General features: G+C 43.0%; 2 protein-coding genes across 2 annotated transcripts in view; both read left to right on the top strand.

Annotated features, from left to right (window-relative positions):
• Positions 1 to 15,570, top strand: part of LOC307236154 (protocadherin gamma-C5-like) — a gene marked incomplete at its 5' end in the record, with an annotated part of 315,288 nt that overhangs the window by 140,528 nt on the left and 159,190 nt on the right. The gene's annotated exons all lie outside the window — the stretch shown is intronic.
• Positions 86 to 15,246, top strand: LOC307235519 (uncharacterized protein; the record flags this gene model as incomplete). Its single annotated transcript, XM_080007644.1, has 9 exons — positions 86 to 2,466; positions 3,355 to 3,579; positions 3,685 to 3,945; positions 4,495 to 4,581; positions 4,876 to 5,690; positions 8,114 to 8,923; positions 10,290 to 10,416; positions 11,281 to 12,161; positions 12,889 to 15,246. The coding sequence occupies exons 1-9, from the start codon at positions 156 to 158 to the stop codon at positions 15,244 to 15,246; spliced, it is 7,875 nt and encodes a 2,624-aa protein (XP_079863770.1). The 5' UTR covers positions 86 to 155.

The following is a 15,570-nucleotide window of genomic DNA, read 5'->3' as shown; positions in this document are numbered from 1 at the left end:
CTGTTGTATCGATGGCGATTCAAGCATTTCTCCTGCGTGTCTGCGCAATTCTGCGACTCTGTGGAGGACTGCGATGGCCAGTTGGCCTACTCGTCCCTTTGATTTTCTTCGTGAACACAGTGGACAGCCAGCTTCGGTACACGATTCCGGAGGAGATGAAAAAAGGTGCACTGATCGGGAACGTTGCGCAGGATCTGGGCTTGGATCTGAAAAGGCTCCGTTCAGGCCGCGCGCGAATCTTGACCGGAGAAAGCCCTCAGTACACCGAGCTGAAAACAGACAAAGGCGTTTTAGTTGTGAATGAGAGGATTGATCGTGAAGATATTTGTGGGGATGACACACCGTGTAGCGTCAGCTTCGAAATAATCCTGGAAAACCCCATGGAATTACATCGTGTGATTGTGGAGATTTTGGATGTGAATGACCATTCGCCTGTTTTTCCATCGAAATATATTAATTTAGAAATTAGCGAGGGTGTCGCCGTTGGAGCGAAATTTTCTCTCAAAAATGCGGAGGATTCTGATGTGGGACTTAATACACTGCAGAATTATGCTTTAACTCCGAACGAAAATTTCTTATTAAAGCAGCAAACAAATGCAGATGGGAGTAGATATGCCGAAATGATCCTTCAAAAACCATTAGACAGAGAGGCGCATCCGCGCATGTCTCTGAAGCTCATAGCGGTGGACGGTGGAACGCCGCAGAGATCAGGTACAGTTAATATAGATATTACTGTTCTGGATGCGAATGATAATGCTCCAGTTTTTAACCAGTCCGTCTACAGGGCTAGTGTGATAGAAAACGCACCGATTGGCACACGTATTGTTGCTTTGAACGCAAGTGACGCAGACAGCGCTATGAATGGTGTAATAACGTATGGGTTCGTTCAGGTCAAGGGGAGTATAGCAAATGCTTTCGCCATTGATGAGAAGACGGGAGTTATATCAGTTTCTGGAAACATAGATTTCGAGAAAGACAAAAGATTTGAGATAAGAGTAGAAGCGATGGATCAAGGAGGCCTAACTGACACCAGTAAAGTTATTATCGAAGTTTTTGATGTCAATGATAACGCTCCGGTAATAAATATCATGTCATTTTCCAACCCTGTGTCTGAGGATTCCCCACTTGGCACTACAATTGCTATTATCAATGTTAAAGATGCAGACTCAGAGAAAAATGGACACTTAACATGTTCCATTGATGCCAAACTTCCATTTAAAATTCAGTCGTCTATAACAGACTACTTCAATTTGGTATCAGATTCAAATTTTGATAGAGAGACATCGCCAGAGTACAACATAACCATCACAGCTATTGATTCAGGTTCACCTCCACAATCCAGCTCACGTACGTTACGACTTCTAATCTCTGACGTGAATGACAATGCTCCAGTGTTTGATAAACGTCATTATTCTGCCTACGTAACAGAGAATAACTCCCCTGGAATATCTATATTTACTGTCAGTGCCAAGGATTCTGACTGGAATCAAAATGCAAGAATCTCTTACTTTCTAGAGGACACACAGGTCAGTGGTAGTCACATCTCCACTTATATATCTGTAAACGCTGAAACGGGAGTTTTGAATTCAGTGCGCTCGTTTGATTATGAGCAAATAAAAGATCTTGAACTCATTGTTAAAGCCCAGGATGGAGGCTCCCCTCCACTCAGTAGCAACGTGACTGTGAAAATATTGATCCAGGACCAGAACGACAACCCCCCTCAGGTTCTGTACCCAGTCCAGACCGGTGGCCCTCTGGTGGCTGAAATGGTTCCTCGTTCAGCAGATGTGGGCTATCTGGTCACTAAAGTGGTGGCTGTTGATGTGGACTCTGGACAGAACGCCTGGCTCTCCTATAAACTGCAGAAAGCCACAGACAGAGCGCTGTTTGAAGTGGGTTTACATAATGGAGAAATAAGAACTATCCGCCAAGTCACTGATAAAGATGCTGTGAAACAAAGACTGACTGTTGTTGTGGAGGACAACGGACAGCCCTCTCGTTCAGCTACAGTCAATGTTAACGTGGCGGTGGCGGACAGCTTCCCTGAAGTGCTCTCAGAGTTCACTGACTTTACACACGACAAGGAGTACAATGACAACCTGACTTTTTATTTAGTCTTGGCTTTGGCTGTAGTTTCCTTTCTCTTCATCACGTGTTTAGTGGTGATTATATCAGTGAAAATATACAGATGGAGACAGTCTCGCATCCTGTATCATCCCAGTCTCCCGGTGATTCCATATTATCCACCACGTTACTCCGACACTTTGGGGTCAGGGACTCTGCAGCATGTGTACAATTACGAGGTGTGCAGGACGACTGACTCCAGAAAGAGTGACTGTAAGTTCGGCAGAGCTGCTAGTCAGAACATTCTGATGATGGACCCCAGTTCTACAGGGACGATGCAGCGAATACAGAGTGAAAAGAACATCCTGGATGAACCAGACTCTCCTCTCGAGGTGAGGTTTTGTTTATCATTTATCTTAATAAAAAATGTATAATTTAATATCTTGTACTCTCCAAATTCATAATTATATGCATTATGTTATCACAGTGATTGCAAAATGTTTTTTGCAGTAGTGCTTGTATTGTTTAATAATTATCTAATTGGCATAGAAATGGGTTTATGAGTCCTCCCCTTGCAGTTTTGGCTGATTTAGTATGTTGTATATTTGATGAGTTTCGCATTTTAATTTCAATGCAATGTGAAGAAACATGTTGCCTTGTGATGGAGCATTTCAGCACCATGGTCAGCGTTCTCCATCGAATGCGTCACTGTCATCGCTTCAAACTAGCGACAAGAAAAGAAGGGACAGTCTCTCAATTCAATCGTAAAAACGTCTTTAATTTATTTTAATGTCTTATTTTTCACGTATATATTAGGAGGTATTGCCACGTTAATAAAATAAGATAAGATATAATTGTATCAACCATCATATTACCAAACATAAGGTTTTTTATCAGTACTGGAGTTAATAAACTGCATGTGGGGTTCATGTTTGAACTCTAAGGGACGCTGTTGATCAGGAAAAAAAAATCACGTCATTGCCAGTCTGTTTATTTCCTTCGCCACGCAGTACGCTCCACTGTAAGAAAGGGAGAGGCCGTGGATATTGCAAGACGGAACAAAGACGCGCATTTTTCTCCTTTAATCAACATATCGATGGAATAGTATTTTTTTTTGGATTATACTTCAGAAAAGAGTATGATTTAAGATTCATTTCATAATCTGGATTACTCTTTTATCGATGGCGATTCAAGCATCTCTCCTGCGAGCCTGCGCAATTTGGCGACTCTGTGGAGGACTGCGATGGCAAGCTGCTCTCTTCGTTCCTTTCATTTTCTTCGTTAACACAGTGGACAGCCAGCTTCGTTACTCTATTCCAGAGGAGATGAAAAAAGGTTCACTTATCGGGAACGTTGCGCAGGATCTGGGCTTGGATCTGAAAAGGCTCCGTTCAGGCCGCGCACGAATCTTGACCGGAGAAAGCCCTCAGTACACCGAGCTGAAAACAGACAAAGGAGTTTTAGTTGTGAATGAGAGAATTGACCGAGAGCAGCTCTGTGGCGATGTCACACCGTGTAGTTTCAGCGTCGATGTTATGTTCGAAAACCCGATGGAGTTACATCGAATCATTTTGGAAATTCTAGATGTGAATGACCATTCACCTGTTTTTCCGACAAAAGATCTTAATTTAGAAATTAGCGAGGCGGCTGCCATTGGAGCAAAATTCCCACTCAGTAATGCAGATGATTCTGATGTGGGACTTAATACTCTTCAGAATTACGTGCTCAGTCCTACAGAACATTTTAAATTGCAACAGCAAACCAATGCCGATGGTAGTAGATATGCCGAAATGGTCCTTCAAAAACCATTAGACAGAGAGGCGCATCCGCGCATGTCTCTGAAGCTCATAGCGGTGGACGGTGGAACGCCGCAGAGATCAGGTACAGTTAATATAGATATTACTGTTCTGGATGTAAATGATAATGCTCCAGTGTTTAACCAGTCCGTCTACATGGCGAGTGTGATGGAAAACGCATCGATTGGCAAACGTATTGTTGCTTTGAATGCAAGTGACGCAGACAGCGCTATGAATGGTGTAATAACTTATGGATTTTCAAGAGGTAAGGGGGATATAGCAAGTATATTTAACATTGATGAACACACAGGTGTGATATCAGTGTCTGGAAATATAGATTTCGAGAAGGACAGAAAATTTGAGATAAGAGTAGAAGCCAGGGATCAGGGAGGGCTCACTGACACCAGTAAAGCTATTATTGAAGTTGTCGATGTCAATGATAACGCTCCGGTAATAAATATCATGTCATTTTCCAACCCTGTGTCTGAGGATTCCCCACTTGGCACTACAATTGCTATTATCAATGTAAAAGATGCAGACTCAGAGAAAAATGGACACTTAACATGTTCCATTGATGTCAAACTTCCATTTAAAATCCAGTCATCTTTACCCGATTATTTCAATTTGGTGTCAGATTCAAATTTTGATAGGGAGACATCACCCGAGTACAACATAACCATCACAGCTATTGATTCAGGTTCACCTCCACAATCCAGTTCACGTACGTTACGACTTGTAATCTCTGACGTGAATGACAATGCTCCAGTGTTTGATAAACATAATTACGCTGCCTTCATAACAGAGAATAACTCCCCTGGAATATCTATATTTACTGTCAGTGCCAAGGATTCTGACTGGAATCAAAATGCAAGAATCTCTTACTTTCTAGAGGACACACAGATCAGTGGTAGTCACGTCTCCACTTACGTATCTGTAAACGCTGAAACGGGAGTTTTGAATGCAGTGCGCTCATTTGATTTTGAACAAATTAAACATCTCAAACTCGTTGTTAAAGCCCAGGATGGAGGCTCCCCTCCACTCAGTAGCAATGTGACCGTGAAAATAATGATCCAGGACCAGAACGACAACCCCCCTCAGGTTCTGTACCCAGTCCAGACCGGTGGCCCTCTGGTGGCTGAAATGGTTCCTCGTTCAGCAGATGTGGGCTATCTGGTCACTAAAGTGGTGGCTGTTGATGTGGACTCTGGACAGAACGCCTGGCTCTCCTATAAACTGCAGAAAGCCACAGACAGAGCGCTGTTTGAAGTGGGTTTACAGAATGGAGAAATAAGAACTATCCGCCAAGTCACTGATAAAGATGTTGTGAAACAAAGACTGACTGTTGTTGTGGAGGACAACGGACAGCCCTCTCGTTCAGCTACAGTCAATGTTAACGTGGCGGTGGCGGACAGCTTCCCTGAAGTGCTCTCAGAGTTCACTGACTTTACACACGACAAGGAGTACAATGACAACCTGACTTTTTATTTAGTCTTGGCTTTGGCTGTAGTTTCCTTTCTCTTCATCACGTGTTTAGTGGTGATTATATCAGTGAAAATATACAGATGGAGACAGTCTCGCATCCTGTATCATCCCAGTCTCCCGGTGATTCCATATTATCCACCACGTTACTCCGACACTTTGGGGTCAGGGACTCTGCAGCATGTGTACAATTACGAGGTGTGCAGGACGACTGACTCCAGAAAGAGTGACTGTAAGTTCGGCAGAGCTGCTAGTCAGAACGTTCTGATGATGGACCCCAGTTCTACAGGGACGATGCAGCCAATGCAGAGTGAAAAGAAAATCCTGGATGAACCAGACTCTCCTCTAGAGGTGAGCTTTTGTTTATCATATACATTTAATAGGAACATGTCAAATGTAATATCTTCTATTCTCCAAATGTATATTTATATCTGTTATGTATTCACGGTGATTGTAAAACGCTTTTTGCAATAGTGCCTGTGTTGTTTAATAATGATTCAGCTTGGCATAGAAGTGAGTTTTTGAATCCTCCCCTTGCAGTTTTGGCTGTTTAGTATTCTGTATGTTGAAATAGTTTCTCGTTACTGTTTCAATGCAATATGAAGGAAACATGTTGCTTTTTGATGAAGCATTTCAGCCCCATGGTCAACATTCACCATAGAATGCATCACTGTCATCACTTTAAAATAGCGACAAAATATAGAGATAGTCTCTCAATGTAAAAGTAATACCTGTTCATTCATTTCAATGGCTTATTTTTCGAGCATATATTAAGATGGTATTGCCACGTTCATAAATAAGATAAGATATAATTGAATGAGCCACCACATTACAAACATAGTGGTTAGATCAGCACTGAAGTTGATGAACTGCATGTGGGGTTCACGTTTGGACTCTAAGGGACGCTGTTGATCAGGAAAAAAAATAACGTCATTGCAAGTCAGTTTTTTTTCCCTCCCCACGCAATATGCTTCACTGTAAGAAAGGGAGAGGCCGTGGATATTGCAGGACGGAACAAAGACGCGCATTTGTCTCATTTTTATTGACCAAATCGACGGATTAGCCTTTTGTTTGGATTATACTTCAGAAGAGACAGTGATTTAAGATTTGTTTCATAATCTGGATTCCTGTTTTTATCGATGGCGATTCAGACGTCTCTGCCGCGCGTCTGCGCAATTTGGCGACTTTGTGGAGGACTGCGATGGCAAGTTGCTCTCTTCGTTCCATTCATTTTCTTCGTTAACACAGTGGACAGCCAGCTTCGTTACTCTATTCCAGAGGAGATGAAAAAAGGTTCACTTATCGGGAACGTCGCGCAGGATCTGGGCTTGGATCTGAAAAGGCTCCGTTCAGGCCGCGCACGAATCTTGACCGGAGAAAGCCCTCAGTACACCGAGCTGAAAACAGACAAAGGAGTTTTAGTTGTGAATGAGAGAATTGACCGAGAGCAGCTCTGTGGCGATGTCACACCGTGTAGTTTCAGCGTTGAATTTATGTTAGAAAACCCGATGGAGTTACATCGAATAATTTTGGAAATTCTAGATGTGAATGACCATTCACCGGTTTTTCCGACCAAAGAACTTCATTTAGAAATTAACGAGGCGGCTGCAATTGGAGCAAAATTTCCCCTTACTAATGCAGATGATTCTGATGTGGGACTTAATGCACTTCAGGATTACGTGCTAACAGCTACAGAACATTTTAAATTGCAGCAACATACCACCATAGATGGAAGTAATTATGTCGAAATGATCCTTCAAAAACCATTAGACAGAGAGGCGCATCCGCGCATGTCTCTGAAGCTCATAGCGGTGGACGGTGGAACGCCGCAGAGATCAGGTACAGTTAATATAGATATTACTGTTCTGGATGTAAATGATAATGCTCCAGTGTTTAACCAGTCCGTCTACAGGGCTAGTGTCATAGAAAACGCACCTATTGGCACACGTATTGTTGCTTTGAATGCAAGTGACGCAGACAGCGCTATGAATGGTGTAATAACGTATGGATTCTCACGGGGGAAGGGGAATTTAGCAAATACGTTCGCTATTGACGAGAAAACGGGAATAATATCAGTGTCTGGAAATATAGATTTTGAAAAGGATAGAAAATTTGAGATGAGAGTAGATGCGAGGGATCAAGGAGGCCTAACTGACACCAGTAACGTTATTATTGAAATTTTTGATGTCAATGATAACGCTCCGGTAATAAATGTCATGTCATTTTCCAACCCTGTGTCTGAGGATTCCCCACTTGGCACTACAATTGCTATTATCAATGTAAAAGATGCAGACTCAGAGAAAAATGGACACTTAACATGTTCCATTGATGCCAAACTGCCATTTAAAATCCAATCATCTATAACAGACTACTTCAATTTGGTATCAGATTCAAATTTTGATAGAGAGACATCACCAGAGTACAACATAACCATCACAGCTATTGATTCAGGTTCACCTCCACAATCCAGTTCACGTACGTTACGACTTCTAATCTCTGACGTGAATGACAATGCTCCAGTGTTTGATAAACGTCATTACGCTGCCTACGTAACAGAGAATAACTCCCCTGGAATATCTATATTTACTGTTAGTGCCAAGGATTCTGACTGGAATCAAAATGCAAGAATCTCTTACTTTCTAGAGGACACACAGATCAGTGGTAATCACGTCTCCGCTTATATATCTGTAAATGCTGAAACGGGAGTTTTGAATGCAGTGCGCTCGTTTGATTATGAGCAAATAAAAGATCTTGAACTCATTGTTAAAGCCCAGGATGGAGGCTCCCCTCCACTCAGCAGCAATGTGACTGTGAAAATATTGATTCAGGACCAGAACGACAACCCCCCTCAGGTTCTGTACCCAGTCCAGACCGGTGGCCCTCTGGTGGCTGAAATGGTTCCTCGTTCAGCAGATGTGGGCTATCTGGTCACTAAAGTGGTGGCTGTTGATGTGGACTCTGGACAGAACGCCTGGCTCTCCTATAAACTGCAGAAAGCCACAGACAGAGCGCTGTTTGAAGTGGGTTTACAGAATGGAGAAATAAGAACTATCCGCCAAGTCACCGATAAAGATGCTGTGAAACAAAGACTGACTGTTGTAGTGGAGGACAACGGACAGCCCTCTCGTTCAGCTACAGTCAATGTTAACGTGGCGGTGGCGGACAGCTTCCCTGAAGTGCTCTCAGAGTTCACTGACTTTACACACGACAAGGAGTACAATGACAACCTGACTTTTTACTTAGTCTTGGCTTTGGCTGTAGTTTCCTTTCTCTTCATCACGTGTTTAGTGGTGATTATATCCGTGAAAATATACAGATGGAGACAGTCTCGCATCCTGTATCATCCCAGTCTCCCGGTGATTCCATATTATCCACCACGTTACTCCGACACTTTGGGGTCAGGGACTCTGCAGCATGTGTACAATTACGAGGTGTGCAGGACGACTGACTCCAGAAAGAGTGACTGTAAGTTTGGCAGAGCTGCTAGTCAGAACGTTCTGATGATGGACCCCAGTTCTACAGGGACGATGCAGCGAATACAGAGTGAAAAGAACATCCTGGATGATCCAGACTCTCCTCTAGAGGTGAGCTTTTTTTATCATTTAAATTTAATAAGAACACGTCCAATTTAATATCTTGTATGCTCCAAATTTATATCTATATGTGTTATGTATTCGTTGTGACTGTAAAATGTTTTTTTTTTTGCAATAGTGTCTGTATTGTTTTATTATTATTCAGATTGGCTTAGAAGTGTGGTTATGAATCCTCCCCTTGAAGTTTTGGCTGATTTAGTATTCTGTATGTTGAATGAGTTTCTCGTTTCTGTTTCAATGCAATGTGAAGGAAACATGTTGCCTTGTGATGGAGCATTTCAGCACCATGGTCAGCGTTCCCCATTGAATGTATCACTGTCATCACTTCAAACTAGTAATATAATTTAAGAGACAGCCCCTCAATGTCACACTAAAACGTGTTTCATTTATTTTAAAGTGTTTTTTTCCTCTTAAATATTTAGATGGTATTGCCACGTTAATAAAACAAGATACGACATAATTTTATTAACCATCATATTACCAAACATAAAGGTTAGATGAGTGTTGGAGTTGATAAACTGCATGTGCGGTCCATGTTTGAACTCTAAGGGACGCTGTTGATCAGGAAAAAAAAATCACGTCATTACCAGTCGGTTTATTTCCTTCGTCACGCAGTATGCTCCACTGTAAGAAAGGGAGAGGCCGTGGATATTGCAAGACGGAACAAAGACGCGCGTTTTTCTCCTTTACTCAACAAATCGATGGAATAGTCTTTTGTTTGGATTATACTTCAGAAGAGTCGATAATTTAAGATCTATTTCATAATCTGGATTCCTGTTTATCGATGGCGATTCAAGCATCTCTCCTGCGAGTCTGCGCATTTTGGCGACTCTGTGGAGGACTGCGATGGCAAGCTGCTCTCTTCGTTCCTTTCATTTTCTTCGTTAACACAGTGGACAGCCAGCTTCGTTACTCTATTCCAGAGGAGATGAAAAAGGGTTCACTTATCGGGAACGTCGCGCAGGATCTGGGGTTGGATCTGAAAAGGCTCCGTTCAGGCCGCGCACGAATCTTGACCGGAGAAAGCCCTCAGTACACCGAGCTGAAAACAGACAAAGGAGTTTTAGTTGTGAATGAGAGAATTGACCGAGAGCAGCTCTGTGGCGATGTCACACCGTGTAGTTTCAGCGTTGAATTTATGTTAGAAAACCCGATGGAGTTACATCGAATAATTTTGGAAATTCTAGATGTGAATGACCATTCACCGGTTTTTCCGACAAAAGATCTTCATTTAGACATTAATGAGGGGACTGGAATTGGGGCAAAATTCCCACTTACTAATGCAGATGATTCTGATGTTGGACTAAATGCACTTCAAGATTACGTGCTAACACCTACAGAACATTTTAAATTGCAGCAACATACCACAGTAGATGGGAGTAGATATGCCGAAATGATCCTTCAAAAACCATTAGACAGAGAAGCGCATCCGCGCATGTCTCTGAAGCTCATAGCGGTGGACGGTGGAACGCCGCAGAGATCAGGTACAGTTAATATAGATATTACTGTTCTGGATGTAAATGATAATGCTCCAGTGTTTAACCAGTCCGTCTACATGGCGAGTGTGATAGAAAACGCACCGACTGGCACACGTATTGTTGCTTTGAATGCAAGTGACGCAGACAGCGCTATGAATGGTGTAATAACGTATGGATTCTCACGGGGGAAGGGGAATTTAGCAAATAAGTTCGTTATTGGCGAGAAAACGGGAATTATATCAGTGTCTGGAAATATAGATTTTGAGAAGGAAAGAAAATTTGAGATGCGAGTTGAAGCGAGGGATCAGGGAGGGCTCACTGACACCAGTAACGTTATTATTGAAGTTGTCGATGTCAATGATAACGCTCCGGTAATAAATATCATGTCATTTTCCAACCCTGTGTCTGAGGATTCCCCACTTGGCACTACAATTGCTATTATCAATGTAAAAGATGCAGACTCAGAGAAAAATGGACACTTAACATGTTCCATTGATGCTAAACTGCCATTTAAAATTCAGTCGTCTATAACAGACTACTTCAATTTGGTATCAGATTCAAATTTTGATAGAGAGACATCACCAGAGTACAACATAACCATCACAGCTATTGATTCAGGTTCACCTCCACAATCCAGTTCACGTACGTTACGACTTCTAATCTCTGACGTGAATGACAATGCTCCAGTGTTTGATAAACGTCATTACGCTGCCTACGTAACAGAGAACAACTCCCCTGGAATATCTATATTTACTGTAAGTGCCAAGGATTCTGACTGGAATCAAAATGCTAGAATCTCTTACTTTCTAGAGGACACACAGGTCAGTGGTAGTCACGTCTCCACTTATATATCTGTAAACGCTGAAACAGGAGTTTTGAATGCAGTGCGCTCGTTTGATTATGAGCAAATAAAAGATCTCAAACTCGTTGTTAAAGCCCAGGATGGAGGCTCCCCTCCACTCAGTAGCAACGTGACTGTGAAAATAATGATCCAGGACCAGAACGACAACCCCCCTCAGGTTCTGTACCCAGTCCAGACCGGTGGCTCTCTGGTGGCTGAAATGGTTCCTCGTTCAGCAGATGTGGGCTATCTGGTCACTAAAGTGGTGGCTGTTGATGTGGACTCTGGACAGAACGCCTGGCTCTCCTATAAACTGCAGAAAGCCACAGACAGAGCGCTGTTTGAAGTGGGTTTACAGAATGGAGAAATAAGAACTCTCCGCCAAGTCACTGATAAAGATGTTGTGAAACAAAGACTGACTGTTGTAGTGGAGGACAACGGACAGCCCTCCCGTTCAGCTACAGTCAATGTTAACGTGGCGGTGGCGGACAGCTTCCCTGAAGTGCTCTCAGAGTTCACTGACTTTACACACGACAAGGAGTACAATGACAACCTGACTTTTTACTTAGTCTTGGCTTTGGCTGTAGTTTCCTTTCTCTTCATCACGTGTTTAGTGGTGATTATATCAGTGAAAATATACAGATGGAGACAGTCTCGCATCCTGTATCATCCCAGTCTCCCGGTGATTCCATATTATCCACCACGTTACTCCGACACTTTGGGGTCAGGGACTCTGCAGCATGTGTACAATTACGAGGTGTGCAGGACGACAGACTCCAGAAAGAGTGACTGTAGGTTCGGCAGAGCTGCTAGTCAGAACGTTCTGATGATGGACCCCAGTTCTACAGGGACGATGCAGCGAATACAGAGTGAAAAGAACATCCTGGATGAACCAGACTCTCCTCTAGAGGTGAGTAAATTTTTTTTAGAGAAATCCGATGCCACTCTTGACTGAACATTGTATTCATTCCACATTTTAAGTGAGCATATTTTAGAAATTGATGGATGTGCTGTTAATGGTGTTTCAACACTTAAAACATAGAAAACACCATCTTTTATGGTTATATTTGAAATGTGTGTGTGTGTGTGTGTGTGTGTGTGTGTGTGTATTATTTTTCAAGGTGCCATACAAATGATATATATTTTTTCAGTCCCCAATGAGGTTGTATTATTTTAGTCATATCTTTAAACACCTTTAAACACTGCTTCGATATTTTTTTTTACTCCATCGTAGAGTCTGAAAATACAACATTTATTGAATTGATATATTTTCCCTCCCTCCAGTGAGGGAATTTGCTATTCTTATTTTAGACTGTGAGGGCCGCTGTTGGTCTGTAGAGCGCAGGTGGAGCGTTAGACGTGCAGCTCTATCTGCTGTATTCTGCTCAGTACGGAACCGGACAGGCGCGGCACCTCTTGGAGTATTTCATCTCTATTTTTATCATTTCAACATTTCAGTTTTTCGTGGGGTTTTCTTTTCCGATCACACCAAAGGGTTGTTTCTGCCTCGAACACATTTTTACGGACATCGTTGTGAGGATTTATTGCGTGACTTTGACGAGAATATGCCGTTCATCAGGAATGGACCGTCGATAAAATGGCAAGTACACGCCTTTATGTTGTTGTTTGTCGCTGAGGTGACGCTCTGCCAAATTCGATACTCTATTCCAGAAGAAATGAGAAAGGGCTCATTTGTAGGAAACGTAGCCGAAGATTTGGGACTCGAACCGAACAGAATGAAATCCGGCGGGGCCCGGATAGTGAACGGTGACGGCAGCGAGTACATTCGCCTGGATGTAGACAAAGGGATTCTGGTTGTTGGAGAAAGGATAGATAGGGAGCAGCTTTGCGGTCAGACGTCGCCCTGTAGCCTCAACTTTGAAATTATTACGATGAACCCAATGCAGTTGCACAGTATTTTAGTGGAGGTGCTGGATGTTAACGACAATGCGCCGACGTTTGCCGAAAAGGAAATCCATTTGGAAATACAAGAGTCTGCTCTTCCAGGGACGGAACTGTTACAAGCGAGCGCGACGGACCCTGATGTTGGCATTAATGCTTTAGACAAATACACCTTAAATCCAACAACAAATTTCAATATTAAAACCCACTCGAGCCCAAATGGTATTAAATACGTGCAGTTGTATCTACACAACCAGTTGGACCGCGAGAAGGAGGGCAGCCTTGTTCTCATTTTAACTGCTGTGGACGGCGGGGGCCCACAGCGATCTGGAACACTAAAAATATACGTGACTGTCCTGGACTCCAATGACAATGCTCCTGTTTTTACGCAGTCCATCTTCAAAGCTGCTGTAACGGAAAATGCACCTAAAGGCACGTTGGTTACAACCGTGAGTGCAACTGATGCTGATGAAGGCACAAATGGCCTTGTTACATATCATTTCAATCGCATGTCTAGTAGCGTTGTTAATCTTTTTAATATTGATGAAAAAACCGGTGCACTAACTGTGAACGGACCGATTGATTATGAACACAATAAAATATATGAGATTGATGTACAGGCCAAAGATCAAGGTGGGCATAGCACATCGACTAAAGTAATAATTGAGGTGACAGATGTGAACGACAATGCTCCTATAATAACATTGATGTCATTTACTAGCCCCATTTCTGAAGATTCTGAGAGCGGAACTACTGTGGCAATAATCAACGTAAAGGACATTGACTCTGGTAAAAATTCTAAGGTAGACTGCTCAATCAACACCAAGATTCCGTTTAAAATCCACTCATCACTCAAGAATTATTACACTCTTGTAACAGATGGTGTGCTCGACAGGGAGCGCCATCCCGAATATAACATCACCATCACAGCAGTAGATGAAGGGCTCCCGCCTCTCGCAGCGGATAAAACAATCACATTAAAAATATCCGATGTTAATGACAACGCCCCCGTTTTTGAAAGTAGTTTTTATCAAGCCAATATTATCGAGAACAATCTTCCGGGCCTTTCTGTGTTTTCCGTGAAAGCACAGGACTCAGATTCAGGGCAGAACGCACGGGTTGCGTATCTACTCCTTGATGCTCAACTTGATGGAAATTCTATGTCATCTTATATTTCTGTCAATGCAGAAAGTGGGGAAATAAAGGCAATGCGATCATTTGACTACGAGCAAATCAAAAGCTTTGAAGTCTTGATAAAAGCCCAAGACGGCGGATCGCCCCCTTTGAGCAGCAACACCACAGTAAAAATAATGATCCAGGACCAGAACGACAACCCCCCTCAGGTTCTGTACCCAGTCCAGACCGGTGGCCCTCTGGTGGCTGAAATGGTTCCTCGTTCAGCAGATGTGGGCTATCTGGTCACTAAAGTGGTGGCTGTTGATGTGGACTCTGGACAGAACGCCTGGCTCTCCTATAAACTGCAGAAAGCCACAGACAGAGCGCTGTTTGAAGTGGGATTACAGAATGGAGAAATAAGAACTATCCGCCAAGTCACCGATAAAGATGTTGTGAAACAAAGACTGACTGTTGTAGTGGAGGACAACGGACAGCCCTCTCGTTCAGCTACAGTCAATGTAAATGTAGCGGTGGCAGACAGCTTTCCTGAAGTGCTCTCAGAGTTCACTGACTTCACACACGACAAGGAGTACAATGACAACCTGACTTTTTACTTAGTCTTGGCTTTGGCTGTAGTTTCCTTTCTCTTCATCACGTGTTTAGTGGTGATTATATCAGTGAAAATATACAGATGGAGACAGTCTCGCATCCTCTATCATCCCAGTCTCCCGGTGATTCCTTATTATCCACCACGTTACTCCGACACTTTGGGGTCAGGGACGCTGCAGCATGTGTACAATTACGAGGTGTGCAGGACGACTGACTCCAGAAAGAGTGACTGTAAGTTCGGCAGAGCTGCGAGTCAGAACGTTCTGATGATGGACCCCAGTTCTACAGGGACGATGCAGCGAATACAGAGTGAAAAGAACATCCTGGATGAAACAGATTCGCCTCTAGAGGTTAGTATATTTTATTAGAGAAAACCAATCACACTCTTCAAATTGCCATTGAATTGTTCTCACATTGTAGCTTGTCAAATTCCAGATATAGCAGGATGTTGTTGGGGTGTAAGTTCGGAGTCGCCAGGCGACGGTGAAATGTTATTTTCAGCACCACGGACAGATCTCGCACATTTCATTAGGACTGGATCTCGCAACTATGGTACTCTCAACAACTCCCCCCTGTTGTTGTAAGTGAGTGAGTGAGTGAGTGAGTGAGTGAGTGAGTGAGTGAGTGTGTGTGTGTGTGTGTGTGTGTGTGTGTGTGTGTGTGTGTGTGTGTGTGTGTGTGTGTGTGTGTGT

The sequence above is a fragment of the Zeus faber genome (assembly GCF_960531495.2).
Source record: "Zeus faber genome assembly, chromosome: 10".
In the NCBI taxonomy this organism is placed as follows: Eukaryota; Metazoa; Chordata; class Actinopteri; order Zeiformes; family Zeidae; genus Zeus; species Zeus faber.
Note: the sequence above shows the minus strand (reverse complement) of the source record. Positions and strands in the feature narration are given on the sequence as shown.